Source organism: Trichechus manatus, unplaced genomic scaffold (assembly GCF_000243295.1).
Source record: "Trichechus manatus latirostris isolate Lorelei unplaced genomic scaffold, TriManLat1.0 scaffold00005, whole genome shotgun sequence".
Classification (NCBI taxonomy): Eukaryota; Metazoa; Chordata; class Mammalia; order Sirenia; family Trichechidae; genus Trichechus; species Trichechus manatus.
Genome location: NW_004443941.1, coordinates 7,501,030 through 7,516,553, shown reverse-complemented (window position 1 = coordinate 7,516,553; position 15,524 = coordinate 7,501,030). Strand labels below are relative to the sequence as shown.

General features: G+C 48.1%; 1 protein-coding gene across 1 annotated transcript in view; it reads left to right on the top strand.

Moving 5' to 3' along the window:
- The window catches only part of SPTBN1 (spectrin beta, non-erythrocytic 1), a 153,577-nt gene that overhangs the window by 68,505 nt on the left and 69,548 nt on the right, over nt 1-15,524 (top strand). The window contains exon 2 of the mRNA XM_023734522.1: nt 5,784-5,935. Within this exon, the coding sequence (XP_023590290.1) occupies nt 5,784-5,935 (152 nt within the window). The remainder of the gene's footprint in view (nt 1-5,783; nt 5,936-15,524) is intronic.

Genomic DNA, 15,524 nt, shown 5'->3' with positions numbered 1-15,524 from the left:
GCTTGAGAGCGCGTTTTCTCTTCTGCTTCTCAGGCCTTCTCGTTACCCAGGTGGCTGGCCAATCTAGCTCTGAACCTATGGTGGCTGGGTCTTCATACGCGGAACCACTTCTGGTTCCCAGGTTTCCAGGGCTTCAGGGAGCATTTTGGTAGAATTCGTGGTTCTGGAAACGTATTTAGAGAAACAGCTTTAGGCTTCCTTCTTCCTGACTCCCATCCCAACATTGCCATAGAAACTGCCCCACCAAGCTCCCTTTCGCGGAGGGCTGCTGGTTCTTTTTGCCCCTTCTTTACTTGGTTCCCCATTCCTCAGTTTTCCCACTTCTGAACTGCTGGAGCTGCAGCTGCCTCAGGTCCTGGGTTGTAGCTGTGGATAATGTGATGTCTGTACTAAGAGGTGGTAGTATCCTCAGGCACAGTCTGTGTTCTGCTCTGTGAACCATGTGTGACGGTCATTGACAAAGAGGTAAGGAATGTTTAAACCAGAAAAGAAAGGGCTGTCCTCAGACATGAAGACCTCTGTGGGGAAGAGACCTCACCTCTGTAGCTTTGAAGGTGGAACAAGCCTTGCTGGATCATGGAGAGACAGATCTAGTTTTGATGGAGCGTTTCCCAGTGATGGAGCAGATTCTTTCACAGAATAAGGACTTGAGTTAGGGTGTTGACATTATGGGTGGTTTTAAATCTTGTATCATTGAAACATGTTTTTCGTTTTTATGCTAGCGCCTAGAGTCATGGTAATTGAGAATCCAGGCTCAGGAGCCAGCCTGCCTGGAGAGGTACTAGTTCCTGCCTCATAGGGTTGTGGTGAGTATTGTAGGGCACTTAGATCAACACCCGGGTTGAAGTAAATGCTCAGTAAATGCTATTACTATTTTAATAAAAAAGGAAGAACAAGCCCTTTCCTTTCTGTGTTAACTTAAAGCAACCTCCCACCAAACACTGTTGCACATGGAGTTTCCCTCGTTCCTGGGATTTTTCAATCGTTTCTTTGGGATGTTGTAGAAGGGAATTTTTGCTTTTGGAAGAAAGTTGATTTAGATGACTTCTGAAGGCTCATTGAACCCTGAGATTATATGATACCAGGATTCCTGGTAAGTTTATTAAATGATTTGAGTGATGGGTTGAATTGGTAAGAATGTGCTTTTTTGCTGGGAAGGGGAAAGGGAACTAGTTTAATCAGCAATTATGACAAGCCAGAGACTTTGATGAGCATGTTACGTAGTCTCATTTAATACCAGGGAAGCCTGTAGGTGAGTCCTTATAAATTAATATAATGTGGGAAGTTGGGACAAACACTACTGAGAGATAACTCACGGGGAGCAGTGGAGACAAGGATGCCTGTTCCTTGGTGACACCACCTGCCAAGTTTTGGGCTGGGCTGGGTGGGAACGGTCCAGTCAGCATCAGGCTCAGCTGCATCAGGCTCTTGGAAGAAGATGCAGGTGTGATTTGACACGGTGAGAGCCAGTACAGGTAGAACAGGAGTGGTGTGGGGACAGAAGTGCCCACCTTCACACAAACCCAGACTGGGTCCACCCTGTTCTGCACGCTGCTCTGCTGTGTGTGACCCTCTGCCCCACAGGGAGGCACACCCCCCCGGCGAGTGAGTGGGCCTGAAGGCAGGGGATTTCTGCTGCCGATGAGCTAGCACGCAAACTAGTGTGGTCAAAACGCCTTTGATGTGGGCAAAGGGAACGGTGAATGGGTGGCACCCCAGCTCAGTGTGCCTCTGAGGAGTGCAGTCTCGGACATTGCAAATGCCTGCTCCAAGCGGCGGAACCCAGGACGCCTAAACCAGGGGCTCCCAGCTTTGGGACTGTAGGTGTTTTGGACTGGTTAGTTTTTTGTTGGGGGGTGGGGCTGTGCATTGTGATATTTAGCAGCATCCCTGGCCTTTACCTGCTAGATGCCAGCAGTGCCCCAGTGTGACAGTCAAGAAATGTGTCGGATGAGAAGGCAGGAGGAGACAGGAAAGCTGGTGATGGGGAGCCCAAGGTCGAGAAGGAAAGAATGTTAACATGTTGTGGGGTTGGCAACCCGTGTCACAAAACAATACGTGTATTAATTGTTTAATGGGAAACTAGTTTGCTCTGTAATCCTTCATGTAAAGTATAATAATAATAATAATAATAAAAAGTTGGCACGTTAAAAGAAAATGTGATGTTGCTGTTTATCCCGTGGGAGCAAAATTGCCCTTGGTTGAGAACCTCTGGTCTCAGTAACCAGATCTTAATACGGAGCTCATAACCAGTTGCCGTCAAGGCGATTCTGACTTGTGGTGACCCCATATGTGTTAGAATAGAACTGTGCTCCATAGGGTTTCCTGTGGCTGATTTTTTCCCAAGTAGATGGCCAGGCCTTTCTTCTGAGGCCTCTCTGGGTGACTTGAACCTGCAGCCTTTTGGTTAGCAGCAGTGCCTGAACGTTCGCACTCCCCAGGGACTCTGTGGGCTGAGTCCCTTTTCACCTCACCACGTTTGTCTTGTACCCGTACAGCTTCCCTCTGCTGCTCCCACCACCACCTTACACAGCTCAGGCACAGTGACAGTGGCTTGGAAACGCGCCTCTGGACTGTCTGCTGTTGTCTGTGCCAACGGCATCTGGCCTTGTCTCCCAGGCCTCACTGGGTTGGGAGCGCAGGGGTGATGTCATTTGCCTTCCCAGGAAGGGTGGAACAAAGGCCGGAGTCCCCAAGGATACACAGCAGCCTCATCCTCAACTAGGCCGCTGGGTGGGTCTTCCCCTCCTTTTCCCTCCCCTTCTTCCGGCTTCAGAGGTGTTTGTTGTTCACCAAGTGCTCCATTGTAAGAGGACACGCCAAGCTGGCCAGCCTTTGTGTCTCTTGAGCCTGTTTCCTGCCCGTTGAGTGTCAGGGGGTATTGATTCTGGTTCCGTCCCTGGTCAGGATCTTCCATGCTGAGAAACTTAGACACCATGTGATTTTTCTAGCACTGTGATGTCACCTGGGGCCTTCCAGGTACTTTGTGGGCCCAGTCCTGCCCCTGAAGCTGTGAGGAGAGGTGAGGAGGAGAGAGGACAGGAAAGCCAGCTTTGTCCTTTTTCTAAACTCTTCCTTCTCCTCCCTTCTTCCTCTTGTTCTCCGAGGACCACAGCAGCCCTGGAGAGCCCTCCCCGCACACATCCTCCATCTGTTTTCTCTCAGCTCAGTCCTTGCTGCTCCCACCGGTGACCTCTGTGTAGGCCTGGCCTTACCTCCTCGTGGGGAGGAGGGTGCGGCTCGGCTGTAACTCTTCAGGACAGGGTGCTGTCGGGAGTTCATTTACTGTCTTTTGAAGCAAATCCTTGGAATCTCCTCGTAAAAGACCTTGTTAACTCCCTGTTGAGAACCTGAGTGGAGGTGGGGCTGCTGCTTCAACGTGAGATAACCCCAAGGGGGGACAGTTGACTGAGAAACACACTTTGTGCTTGTTCATTTAGAGATACCTTAATCCAGGCAGGTGTGCGTTTTCATCTCGTTCCCTTGATAGGCTGGGTGTGGCAGTGACTTGGAGGCCCAAACCCTGAATTAACAGCCTAGCACTCACATTAGTCTTTATTACCCCTGTGTAGTGCATAAAGGATATTATCATTTAAAATACGCATGGTTGTTGACCTTGAGTACTTTTGAGCCTTGGTGCTGGGCAGACATTACCTGGGAAGTGTACCTGGGAGAGGCTTGATGCACCTGTGTCTGCTCTGGACCTGTCCTTTTTGAACAGCCAGCCTCAGGCCAGAACATACCATTGCCCACGGCGCTGCGGTGCTGTGGTGGAGTTACCGCCTGTAGTGATGACTGCATCATGAATAATGCTTGTCATCACCTGTCCGCCTGTTCTTAGAACAGCTCCTTTTTCCCTCTGCAGCAGCCCCTCACCGCCTTTCCTTGTTCCTCCAACCTTGCTCTTTTTCAAAAAAAAAGAAAATTGAGGTGAAATTGACATAAAATCAGTCGTTCTAAAGTGAACTCTTCACCCCTTGTGGTCAAGACGATTGAGACTCACAGCAACCCTAAAGGACAGAGTAGAATTGCCCCATAGGGTTTCCAAGGAGCACCTGGTGGATTTGAACCACTGACCTCTTAGCAGCCAAGCTCTTAACCCCTGAGCCACCAGGGCTTCATTTAAAGCGAACAGTTCAGTGATATTTAGTGCATTCACAGTGTTTGCAGCCACCACCTCCATCTAGTTCCAAAACGTTGTTATCACCCTGGAAGGAAACCCTCTACCCATTCGGCAGTGCTTCCGCATTGCCCCCCTCCCCCAGCTCCTGGCAGCTACCGGTCTGCACTCTGTCTCCACCCTGGCCTTGTTGATCCGTATCTCTGTCTCTTTTGGGTTGGCCTTTGTTCCCAAGGAAAGGCCCCTCTTTCCCTCTGAATGGCTGTTCCCATCAGGAAAGGCTGGAGGGGGGAGCTGCTCACAGCAGCAGGTGGCCGGGTGTCTTGGCAGGTGGCCGGCCGCCTCACCTGCCAGGTTGGCAGCAGTGAAGGATCACCCAGTGCCACCTCCCTCACTCTCTCCCTGTGGTGCAGGGTGATGGAGGCCTCAGCAGAGCCTTCTGGCCGACCTCCCCAGGCTGCTGGCCAGTTTGCTATCCTCTGGTCAACCTGGGAACCTGTCACCCATAGGCCACCAGACAACACGCCCCGTGGGCAAGGGCAGCTTTTTCATTGTCATGCAGTGACTTTGAAATACAGAAGAAATTGTTGGGGTCCGCTCCTCTTTTGTGTAGGTTTACGAGTAAACGTCCTTCTAGGTTTGAGTTTGCACTGAAGGAGTATGTCTTGGATTCTTTTGGTCCAAGTTCATGCTGACGGAATCAGAGGCGGGAAAGTAACTGAGAGGATAACTGCAGAGAACAGGATCGGGGAGTATGCGTGGGTGAGTCCAGGGCACCTCTGGGTCTCTGTCGAAGGTCTTCAGAAGCCTGCGTCTGGAACGTTCTGCAGAGGCAAGAAGATCAGAAGCCTGCTTGTATGGGATGTGCAAGGCTGGCTCTGGGCAGATGTGTCTAGAGTTTTATGTTCTGAATTACTGAGGCTTGAAAAACTTAATACTGTTTCCTGAATGACTTTACTCTGCACTTACCACCATTTTGACCACAAACCAGCGTTTGCCTTTTCAAAGAATGGTAGAATTTGGGGATGATACAGCTGTCCACTCATTGTATAGATGAGCAAGTCTTTGCAAAAGCCTGGGCCCAGGCCCCTGTTCTCCCACAGCCCAGCCAGATCTGTCTGCGCTCTTCCACGCTCTCTGCCATTCTCCCTGCTGTGCACACTGCGCGCCACGTGTGCCTGAGCAGGCAGAAGGGGCCGTCGCGGATCAGGGTCATGAGTGACTTTATCCTGTCAGGTGCTTTTTAATGCTCAATCCTTTGCACATGAGAGCAGCAATCTCCTGCTGCCTCCTGAGCTTCTCCACCCCACATCCATTCACATATCGTACGCTTTCCCCACACGCCTTATGGAGGGATAGTAACACAACAGAGACTCTAGAAACTTCACCAGGCAAATACTATCCTAGTGGGTAAGACTGCAAGGGACCCCACACTGACCTCCCCGCCTCCTGCTGTCTCTTCAGCAGAGATGAGAGAAAGTGAAGTGAAAGAGCGTGAAGGATACACTGCTGGCAGGATGCCCAGGGGCCCAAGGATTGTATGGTCCCTGTGTTCTCAACGAGAGGACTGTGGTTAGGAGGTGCTAAGTCGAGGTTTCACTTGAGTTGAGTTTTGCTGTTACTCTACTGGCTGGTGATAAAGAGAGCTCCCCTCTGCTTGCAGATGAGCGTGAAGCCGTGCAGAAGAAGACCTTCACCAAGTGGGTCAACTCTCACCTCGCCCGGGTGTCCTGCCGGATCACAGACCTCTATACTGACCTTCGGGATGGGCGGATGCTCATCAAGCTGCTGGAGGTCCTCTCTGGAGAGAGACTGGTAAGCGAGGGCGTTATACCGTGGGTGGGAAAAGATTTCCGAATAACCAAGTCGTGGACTTGACTCCTCTTGAATTCCGCAGTTAGCGGTTGATACTTCTAGAGAAGGAAAATCTTGATAAGTGAATGAGGGGGTGCTTTGGAGAAAGCTGCAGTGTAAGCTTCCGGGTCTGTATGATGTTCTTGAACTGTGATAAGCGTCCTCGTTCTGGTAGTTTGTGGGGTTACTGCCTCAGGTCAGAAAAAGATGTTGGCTGGTGTCCCCTGTTCAAGAGGGCGAGTGCTGGAAATGGAAAGGCCAGGCTTGGGGGCTGGCTCCAGGATGATCTTGTATTCCAAGAGGTAATGATTTCTAAATTTGTCTCTTATTGATTCTCTGGAAAATCTGAGCGGCCATTTTTTTGGTGGCAAGAATTAAATTCAGTTGCCTTTGACTTTTCTGTTTTGTTTTCTTCATGTATGCTTTTTATTTTGGGGATGGAGAGGGAGGCTGGTGTTTTATCTTCTCCTTGGGAATGAAGCTTCTGATGAATTCATCATGCATTTTCTGGCAGGGAAGTGGTCAGCCCACAGTGAAAGTCCCATCCCCACTGTGTTTCCCAGAGCTTCTCCATCACCTAAGCCCGAGCAGCTTAAAGCAGCCACCGTAACTGACCAACAAGTTTGGTCTCGTCTTGGTTTGAAAATGGATGCTGTCCTCCACCAGAGCCCCGGCGGTTACATAGGTGGTTGCGGGGCTGAGCCAAAAGCTGACTCCCAGGGAGAGAGAGCCCCACATCTGTAGTGACGTCACTAGGAAAATATGATGGTGGGGGCCAGCAGGGCTGCCAGAAAGCCTCGTTTTTAACTTACTCCCCACCCTGTAACGTGACAGCCGCAGTGGGTCTTCATGCAGACCGACCATACACCTCTGACCGGAGGTGAGAGGCTGAGGTGGTACCCTGCCCAGTTGCTAGCCCCAAGGGAAGAATTGTCTCTTTGAGCCCGAGTGAGAATGGGAGTCAGTTTTCTCTCCCTGCCCCTCCGTTCAAGAGCAGGGTCCTCTGGGCTGGTGGGGCCCACGTCAGCCGGAGTGTGCCTTGTCCGTGCACTTTGTTCCCCGCGTGCAGGTCTTGTTTCCTCATTTTCTGTGAGCATTTGTGGGTCAGACTAGACAAAAGCTAAATAAAGGTGGTGCCTGCCCAGAACCACGCTGGCTGCATGAAGGTGGTTTGTGGGGTGTGTGTTTTTGTTTTTTTTAAATGTTGTAACTCGTTACTGTGGAGTTGATTCTGACTGATAGTGACCCTATAGGGCAGAGTAGAACTGCTCCATAGGGTTTCCAAGGAGCAGCTGGTGGATTCGAACTGCTGACCTTTTGGTGAGCAGCTGAGCTCTTAATCACCGTGCCACCAGAGCTCCTAACACTTATTTAAAAAAAAAAACTACAGAGGAGAGATTTGGATTCAGAAAAACACAAAGAATCATATACAGAAACAAAATATATTGAACCAAAAAAGGAATAAAAAGACACCATGGGCATTGCAGAAGGGAGGCGGGACCACACAGTGAACATGGGCAAACCACTCATTGCATTTTGATTTGTTTTCTAAACCGAGTCTTGTTTGGGAGCTTGGGCTAGAATTATTGTGATCTGCAGCTTTAAATGTGATTTTCGTAACCAGATTTTTTTTTCCTGACCTCTCACCCTCCCCCTGGCCCGATGACTTTTAACCTAGTACGATTGTTTATCGATTTTTTTGGAATGATGTTTTGAAAGTGACCCGACAAAATCATTAAAGGTCATGGGGACAGGAGTTAGTTTGAACACTTATTTTCGTTCCAGTAGGGTGCAGTCTTTCCAGGCCTTAGCGAGTAAATTGTTCACCTTTGGAAGGCCCATAATTCTTTTCTGCTAAGAAGATTGTGTCTTTGATAATGCCCACGTAATAAGTGGGACCAGGCCCATGGCCCTTTATTCTGAGCAGGGTGACAAAAGTAGTGGAGAGAAGAATACAAACCAGCAAAGCGTGATTCTTAGTTGTGTGTGGATACCTCTTATGTCTCTCTGTTTGCTACTAGCAGTCAATATTTTTCTGTGACCCTCAGACCTAAGAGGGCAGGAATGGAGACAAGGTAAGGTGGCAGGAATGGAGACAAGGTAAGGTGGCCACCATCTCCCACCTCTTAGGCAGCCAGTGTGAGAAATTTTGTTCAGCAATGATGCAGCACTTTGTAAAACCCCCAACTACCTTAGCTTTGTTTATGATCCATTCCTCACAGCCATTCTTGATAAGTCGGGCAGTCTTAACTAATCTTATTCCCAAAATGAGGATATGGTAGAATGAGTTGAGGCTCTTGTTCATTGGGACTGGAGACTTTTGGCCTCCTTGGCCCTGTTGTTTATTTGGTTCATGGGACTTTCTGGAAGAGACACAAACCACAGTCCGCCTTTGGCTGCAGAGGCCGCCTGGGCCTCAAGTTAGGGACCCTCCCTCCAGGAGACCGCCTCCAGGATGACTTGCCTGAAGGATCCTTGCGTTTTCAGATTCCAAGGCTAATGAGGTGGTTAGAAGTTCCAGGCCTGGGTAAATGAATGTCCACAGCTAAACATGTGTTGTCAGATACCGTTCAGTCAGCGCTGGGCTTTCCACACTGGTGATCCAAAGCCCTGGGTGACGTGAACATTGGAGATCCACCTGGAGCCGCATCTCTCGGTGGGTGTTTTAGTGCCAGCACTTACACCAGCTGGGCAGCAGGTCACAGATAAATGTTTGAGGGACTAGACTCTACCACATTTACTATATTAGTAGATTCGTACAGCCAGTTCATCCCTCTCCTTTTACAGAGAAGGAAATTTGTGTGTTTTTTTTTTTTTTTTAAACTGAGTGAAGCTCAAAGAAACATTAGTGTAGAGATCTGACAATTCCACTCCAACCCCACCCTGAATTTTGGCTCAATAAAATTTGAGTTACATTTTAGCAGGTTTTTTATTTTTATTTTTTAAATCAAGGAACTTGAGGTGATCGACTGGGGAGCATTAGAAGGCAGAAATCCCCTTGTCTGGTCCTGTCTGGCTTGGAAACCCTATGGGGCAGTTCTGCTCTGTCCTGTAGGGTCGCTATGTGTCAGAATTGACTCCACGGCAATGGGTTGTTTTGGTTTGGGGTCCTGGCTTGGGCAGAGTTTGTGTCCAGAAGTGCCCCTCCTTCTGCCTCAGGTGTATCAGCTCAGTGGAGCAACCAACACAGCAGGGGCAGAGCCAGGAGGTTGCTGCTAATTGGGATTGGACTGATGAGGAAGAAGACCACTCCTTTCCAGTATCTTATTCTGAAATCACTATGGACTGTTAACTCTTCATAAAGGTCTCACTTTAAAATTCCCCACCAAATAATAAACTTTTTTCTTGAACGTCAGATTAGCAGCTGGAAGCGTAGGCATAGATGTGTGCTGGTCACTTTCTAATTGGACCCAGGTCTCAGGGCTGGAGTTAGGATATGATTGCAGGGTGACTGTGGGTTGGGGGCAGCACCAGCCTCTGGAGGGAGTGGGGCCTCTGACGTGTTATCACTAGGCCCAGATTTGGGTAGGGAAGTGTTGAGCCCACCGATCACAACCCACGTTAGATGCTCAGCTGTGCCTGCCACCTGCCCCTTGTGGACCTCAGAGTAAAGAATGATTCCAGTGAGGTGACCAGTTTTCTGCCTCCTCCTGCCGGACCGGGCCCTAGCCTCTGACCGACACGTTTCTGAACACCTCTCCCCTCCTCCACCCCGTCCCGCCCCCCACCATTTCCAATCACAGGTATCACCGTGAAATTATCACAGGATAAATTGTCCTGGGATTCAGTCTTCTTACTATGTTAATTAATCTCTAGGAAGCGAAAGCAACCCCCCCAAAAAAATTTTTTTTTTTTTTTTTTTGCCACCATTAATTCCAAAACAGGCCAAGCTAGGTGGAGAAGTTAAATTCACCATGAGGTTTGTTAAGCCTTGAATCCCGCGTTGAACTGCTCTGAGCAGGTTTTTCACAAAGCCTTTGTAGGAGAACCATGCAGGCTCGTATTGTTGTTGAAACAGGGTTTTGTGAACGGGCCACAGGACCTAGCCGTTATGTGGGAGAGTTTATTTTTGTTCCACTAAACAGCCAGCCTCAGAAGAACTCAACCTGTTAAGTTGGGGCCTAACTGCACAAGTATGAAAAGTGAGGTAGTAGTGATAGGTACCATATGACAAAGTACCAGATGAATGATCCCACAGCCCTGGAGTTCAGAGAAGCAAACGAGCCCTCTGGATGGGGAGTCAGAAAACCTTAGCAGTGGGGTGGGGTCCCAGCTGGGTTCAGGGGAGAGGGTCAGATGTGGCTAGCCAGAGAACACCAGGGTGGAGCGTCAGCTGTGAGGACAGGTTTGTGCTAAGCTCAGAATTAGGGTTAAGTGAAGGGAGCATCTGGGGCTGGGCACCAGACTGTGGTGTTGGGAAAGGCTCCTGCTAAACTGGTGAGTTCGTGTTTTTGAAGAGGTGATAATGTCATATACATCCTTAACAGTTTACAGAGTAAACACACATTATCATTTAGTTCTCACAGTCTAGCGAAGTGAGCACCTTACTATTACCTCCACGTTGTAGAAGACACAGGCAGCTTTACCAGTGACTTGCCCAAGGCTAGTGTTTCCAGTAAGTAATACACCTGGGACTTCAGCCCGCCTTCCTGTCTCTTGGTCTCCTTCCCACTGGACCCTGCTAAAGAGAAAATGCTCCTTGGAGCGGTGGGTCCCAGCCAGGAAGGAGGCAGTCAGGAATTAATGGAACACAGTGTGTTGTTCCCTGATTAATCTTAATTGGGTAAGAATCACTAATACTCTTCTGGAAGCTCAAAGTTTGATGTGTATGGTGTCTAGGGAGGACATTGGGGACTTACTGTGAAATTAGTTTGGCTGCATATTGTATTATGGAGCCCTCGTGGTGCAGTGGAAGAGCTTGACTGCTAACTAAAAGGTCAGCAGTTCGAATCCACCAGCCTGTCCTTGGAAACCCTATGGGACAGCTTTACTGTGTCCTGTATAGGGTCTCTGAGTCAGAATCGACTCAACGGCAATGGGTATATTGTATTAGAGAAAATTTTCGAATTAGTACTTCCCATCCTACCTTTGTATTAAATTAGAGGCATTTTTGTTTTGTGGTAGCAAAAAATCCATTTTTTAATTAAAAGACAGAAACATAAGCCAGCGCCCATTGCCCTGGCTGCCTGATACCTGCCCTGATACCAGTTAGTGTTTTTTCTGTACTTCCTCTTCACCTGAACAAGAGGGATCAGCAAACATTTTAAAATTCAACTTACATGCTACTGAGTCTTCCACCCGGCAGTGCAGGTGTAGATTGCATTTTACAGCTGGAAGTGAATTTAGTGGCTACTGAGTGGAATCCTTTCATTTTGTAGAAGCAACCAAGATTCCGAGAGAATAAATATGTGGCTGGCGAGGCCTTGCAGCTGGCGTGTGGCAGATCTGGGTCTGGAGTCCATCTCTCCCGACTCTTGGGGTGGGCACACTCAGTCCACCCTGCCTATACTCAACCTTTGGAGAGCTGTCCCTCCAGGTGGCTTCAGGGTTACTTTGGACACCTGTGGAGAGGATCATAGGGAGTGGGGTTTACAGGATGGAACAGTGACCACACCCCCAGGGGCCTCCCAGAACACCCTGCCAGGAGCCTTCCCCATATCTCTCTCCCTTCTGGGTCTCTCTCCTATTCAGGGAGCCAGATCGGTTCAGGAAGCGTTTGTTTTCTCTTTTCCATCTCTGTTGTTGTTGTGAGGCTGTCAAGTCGATTGCTACTCACATGAGTATTTCCATTTCTAGGCTTTGACAAAAAGCCACCATTACGATTGATTATTCTATAGTTTTGCGCATCCTGATACCCCCAGAGTGTAACTGGCCAGGCTCAAGGCTGGGATGGGCCATTGGGGCAGAGAGCATGCAGCTCCCTGGTTCCTCCCCCCACCCCCCGAGTGAATTTGCCCAAGGCCGCCTGCTGATGTCACCTTGAGGACTAAGTTGTGCCTGACCCAAGCTGTGGTATTTTCAGTTGCTTCATGTGCATGCAAAAGCTCGACAATGAATAAGGAAGACTGAAGAATTGACGCCTTTGAATTATGCTGTTAGCAAAGAATATTGAATATACCATGGACTGCCAGAAGAATGAATAAATCTGTCTTGGAAGGAGTACAGCCAGAATGCTCCTTAGAAGCAAGGATGGCGAGACTTCGTCTCACATACTTTGGACATGTTATCAGGAGGGACCAGTCCCTGGAGAAGGATATCTTACTTGGTAAAGTAGAGGGTTGGCAAGAAAGAGGAAAACCGTCCACAAGATGGATTGACACAGTGGCTGGAACAATGGGCTCAAACATAACGATTGTGAAGATGGCGCACGAGCGGGCAGTGTTTCGTTCTGTTGTACATAGGTTCGTTATGAATCAGAACCGACTCGATGGCACCTAATAACAACAACAGCCTGCTTCTCAGAGTAGAACTTGGCCTAGCTGCTCTAAGAAGTAACTAGAATTGTGTTGTTGGGTCCTAGAGGTGGTTATTTGGCCCCAGAATTCCCACTCTTCCTTTGGAATCAGAAAGGATGGGTCTGGAATGAGGCCTGGGATTGAGGTGTGATTGGTGTAGATTTGGGACTGGAAAGGGACCGAAGGGACCGAAGGGACCTTGGGAAGGGGGACAGGAAAAGAGCCTGCAAAACAGGAACACAGACCGCAGTATGGGAGGAGAAGGGAAGCTTGTGGGAATGGTTTAGAGGAGGAGAACGCTAAAATTGGCATTTCCTCAGAGGAGCTGCCTCCCTGCCTGCAGAGCTGCTCTTAATACTGAGTCACATATGAGGCTGGTATTGATCCTTGTCTCCTCATTAATGGCATTTCAAAGTATTCCATCAGAAATGACATACAGGTCAGAAATGCACAAGTTGCTGTGGGAACAGACCTGCGTCACACTAGGAATTTGACGATAATTAATGAAGGCAGGGCTGGGAAAGCTCCTTTCCTTGGCAGAATCAGCTACTCTGAGGCGAGGCTGAAGCGAGTGTTTATTACTGAGAGATGCGCCCCTCCCCCAGTTCCACTGTTTCCTTTTCTCCTTTGTTAGCTCTTTGTCCTTTTGAGAAGGTGAAATTCAGTAACGTAAAAATAGCGCTTGCAATAAGTGAAAATCGTCCCCCAGGTGGGAGCTGAGTCTCTTACTCCTTTTCACGTGGAAAGGCATAGCACTCTTCCTTATCGGGTATTTGGTGAGTATAAAGAGAAGGGAGCCCTGGTGGCACAATGGTTAAGAGCTATGGCTGCTAACCAAAACGTCAGCAGTTCGAATCCACCAGCTGCTCCTTGGAAACCCTACGGGGCAGTTTTACTCTGTTCCAGGTAAGGTCCCTATGAGTCGGAATTGATCCAATGGCAGTGGGTTGGGTTTTTTGGTTAATAAAGAGAAGGAATTTTGGAATCCTAGTCCACAGCATACTAACTAGCTGGACGGATTACTGAATCCCTCTGAGCTCCAGTTTGTCTTCATCTATAAAATGATGATAATAATAGGAATTATTATTATAATTATAATAATACAGGGTTATTGTGAGGATTAAGTGTGAGAATAGATGTAACTCGCCTAACAGAGAGGTTAACATGCAGTCGTTGCTCAAAAAAGGCAGATAAGAATTTTTAGATCTTGAGAGCTGTGCAGTTTATTTTACCAACATGTACTTCTGTGTGTGGCTCTGTGAGATCATTAACGTCTCTTAAAATTAATTTCCTGTGAGTATTGCCTCCTAAACGTGTCCAAGTATTGTGTCTTAAACATTTTAGAAGCCCTCTCTGAAGCAGATGAAACACAAGACTTGGGAGTTAATGTACTTGAGTTTTAGTCTGGAATTTTACTCTCCCTCATGCCGTGCTGCTGGTAGGTAAGTCATCGAACCTCAGCACGTCTTCTTTATCCTGTTAGTTTGAAAGGCATTAATATTCCACTGACGATGAGTGAGATCCAGTTGAGATGATACATGGGAGTGTCTTGGTGGCCTGAGGTCCTTCCCCTCTCTGCTCGCTTTTCTGTTTTGTATCTTGAAAGATTGACTCAAGATACAACCTCATCCTGTAGATAGAGACCTGCCTCATTAACATCATAGAGGTTAGGATTTACAACACATAGGATAATCACAACAGATGACAAAATAGTGGACAACCACACAATAGTGGGAATCATGGCCTAGCCAAGTTGACACACATTTTGGGGGGAGACAGTTCAGTCCATAACAGGAAACATAATGATGTCCGGCAGTGTGGCTGACTTTAGGAGGATGCTGGGTGTACCTTTGAAAGCAGGAAGGCCAGTGTCAAACTATGTTGACAGAATCAGAATTCTAGAATTTTAGATTCAGCCCATCCCTTTGAATTTTATCTCTAACCTTCTTTTCCCTACCTCATTGATTGCATGATTTTGGTATATTATCACCTGGCATAACATAAATAACAAACCCTCGCATTTCCCACATATCCAGATTGAATTTAGTTTTGAAGTTTCTGAAGAGAAAAGGCCTTTTTAATTTTAAAAAATTTCATTTATGTATGTATTTATTTGTTTTGGAGTAAGGAAAGTTATAATAGTATGAAAAGCTTGATGTTTAGACAATTTCTTTTTTTCCATTTTTTGAAAAGAGAATTTGCCGCTTGTGTGTAAGACATCTGCTTGTAGTCTTATTTCCTCAGAGTCAAAGCACATTCTTCCCTTTTTGGCTGCCCTTTTTGTAGGCAAAAACGAAGTCAGGAATAAAACAACACTCTGAGACAGGACAGACTTAAAATGGCCCCTTGTCACCCAAGTTTTCTTCCCTTTAGATGTTTTCCACCTAGCAAATAACTAAGGATCTTAACTACAGAGGGAAATGGGGGAATTGACAAGATGTTAACAGAAGAATGACCTCGGGTCTTAATTGAGTGTGTCTAGGTGGCTCCACATGTGGCCGCCTGGCCTCGTGAGACTGCCTCTTGGCGCACACTGAGCCCCGCCTGTCCACGGACGTTCACTACATGTGTGCCTTGCGCGCAGAACTGAACTGGAGGCCACCGAGAACAGAGCAGAAGTATAAATAAAGCATGCTCCCTGCTCTCAAGAAGCCAACGGTCTCCTTGGAAGTAATGAGAACGATGCATGAAGCAGCAGCAGAAATGCAGGACAGGATGTGATTAGGTCCTCAGCTGTGTGACGTTTAGAGAACATACCGTGTAGAGCTAGGGGAAATGGGGAACTGGAATGGTTGTGCATGTCGCCTAGAAGGAGGGACGCACCTTGACCTGAGCCTGGAGAGGGGTGTGTGTGGTGAAGGAAGGAGCAGAGGTCATTGCTGGAGCGGGGACAGCAGCCAGCGAGCTGAGTGCGTCCCTCAGACAAGCGGGGTGTACACATGGTGGTATCTTTGAGACGGCAAGATCAGCCCGAGAGAGAGTGTGGGAGCCGGGAGCCGGTGGTGGAGGGCATCAGTTTGCTTTTGACAAAGTGGGAAAATAGAGACCCACTGAAGATTCTGTGTATTTGTATTTCTTTATAGATATCTTTTGCT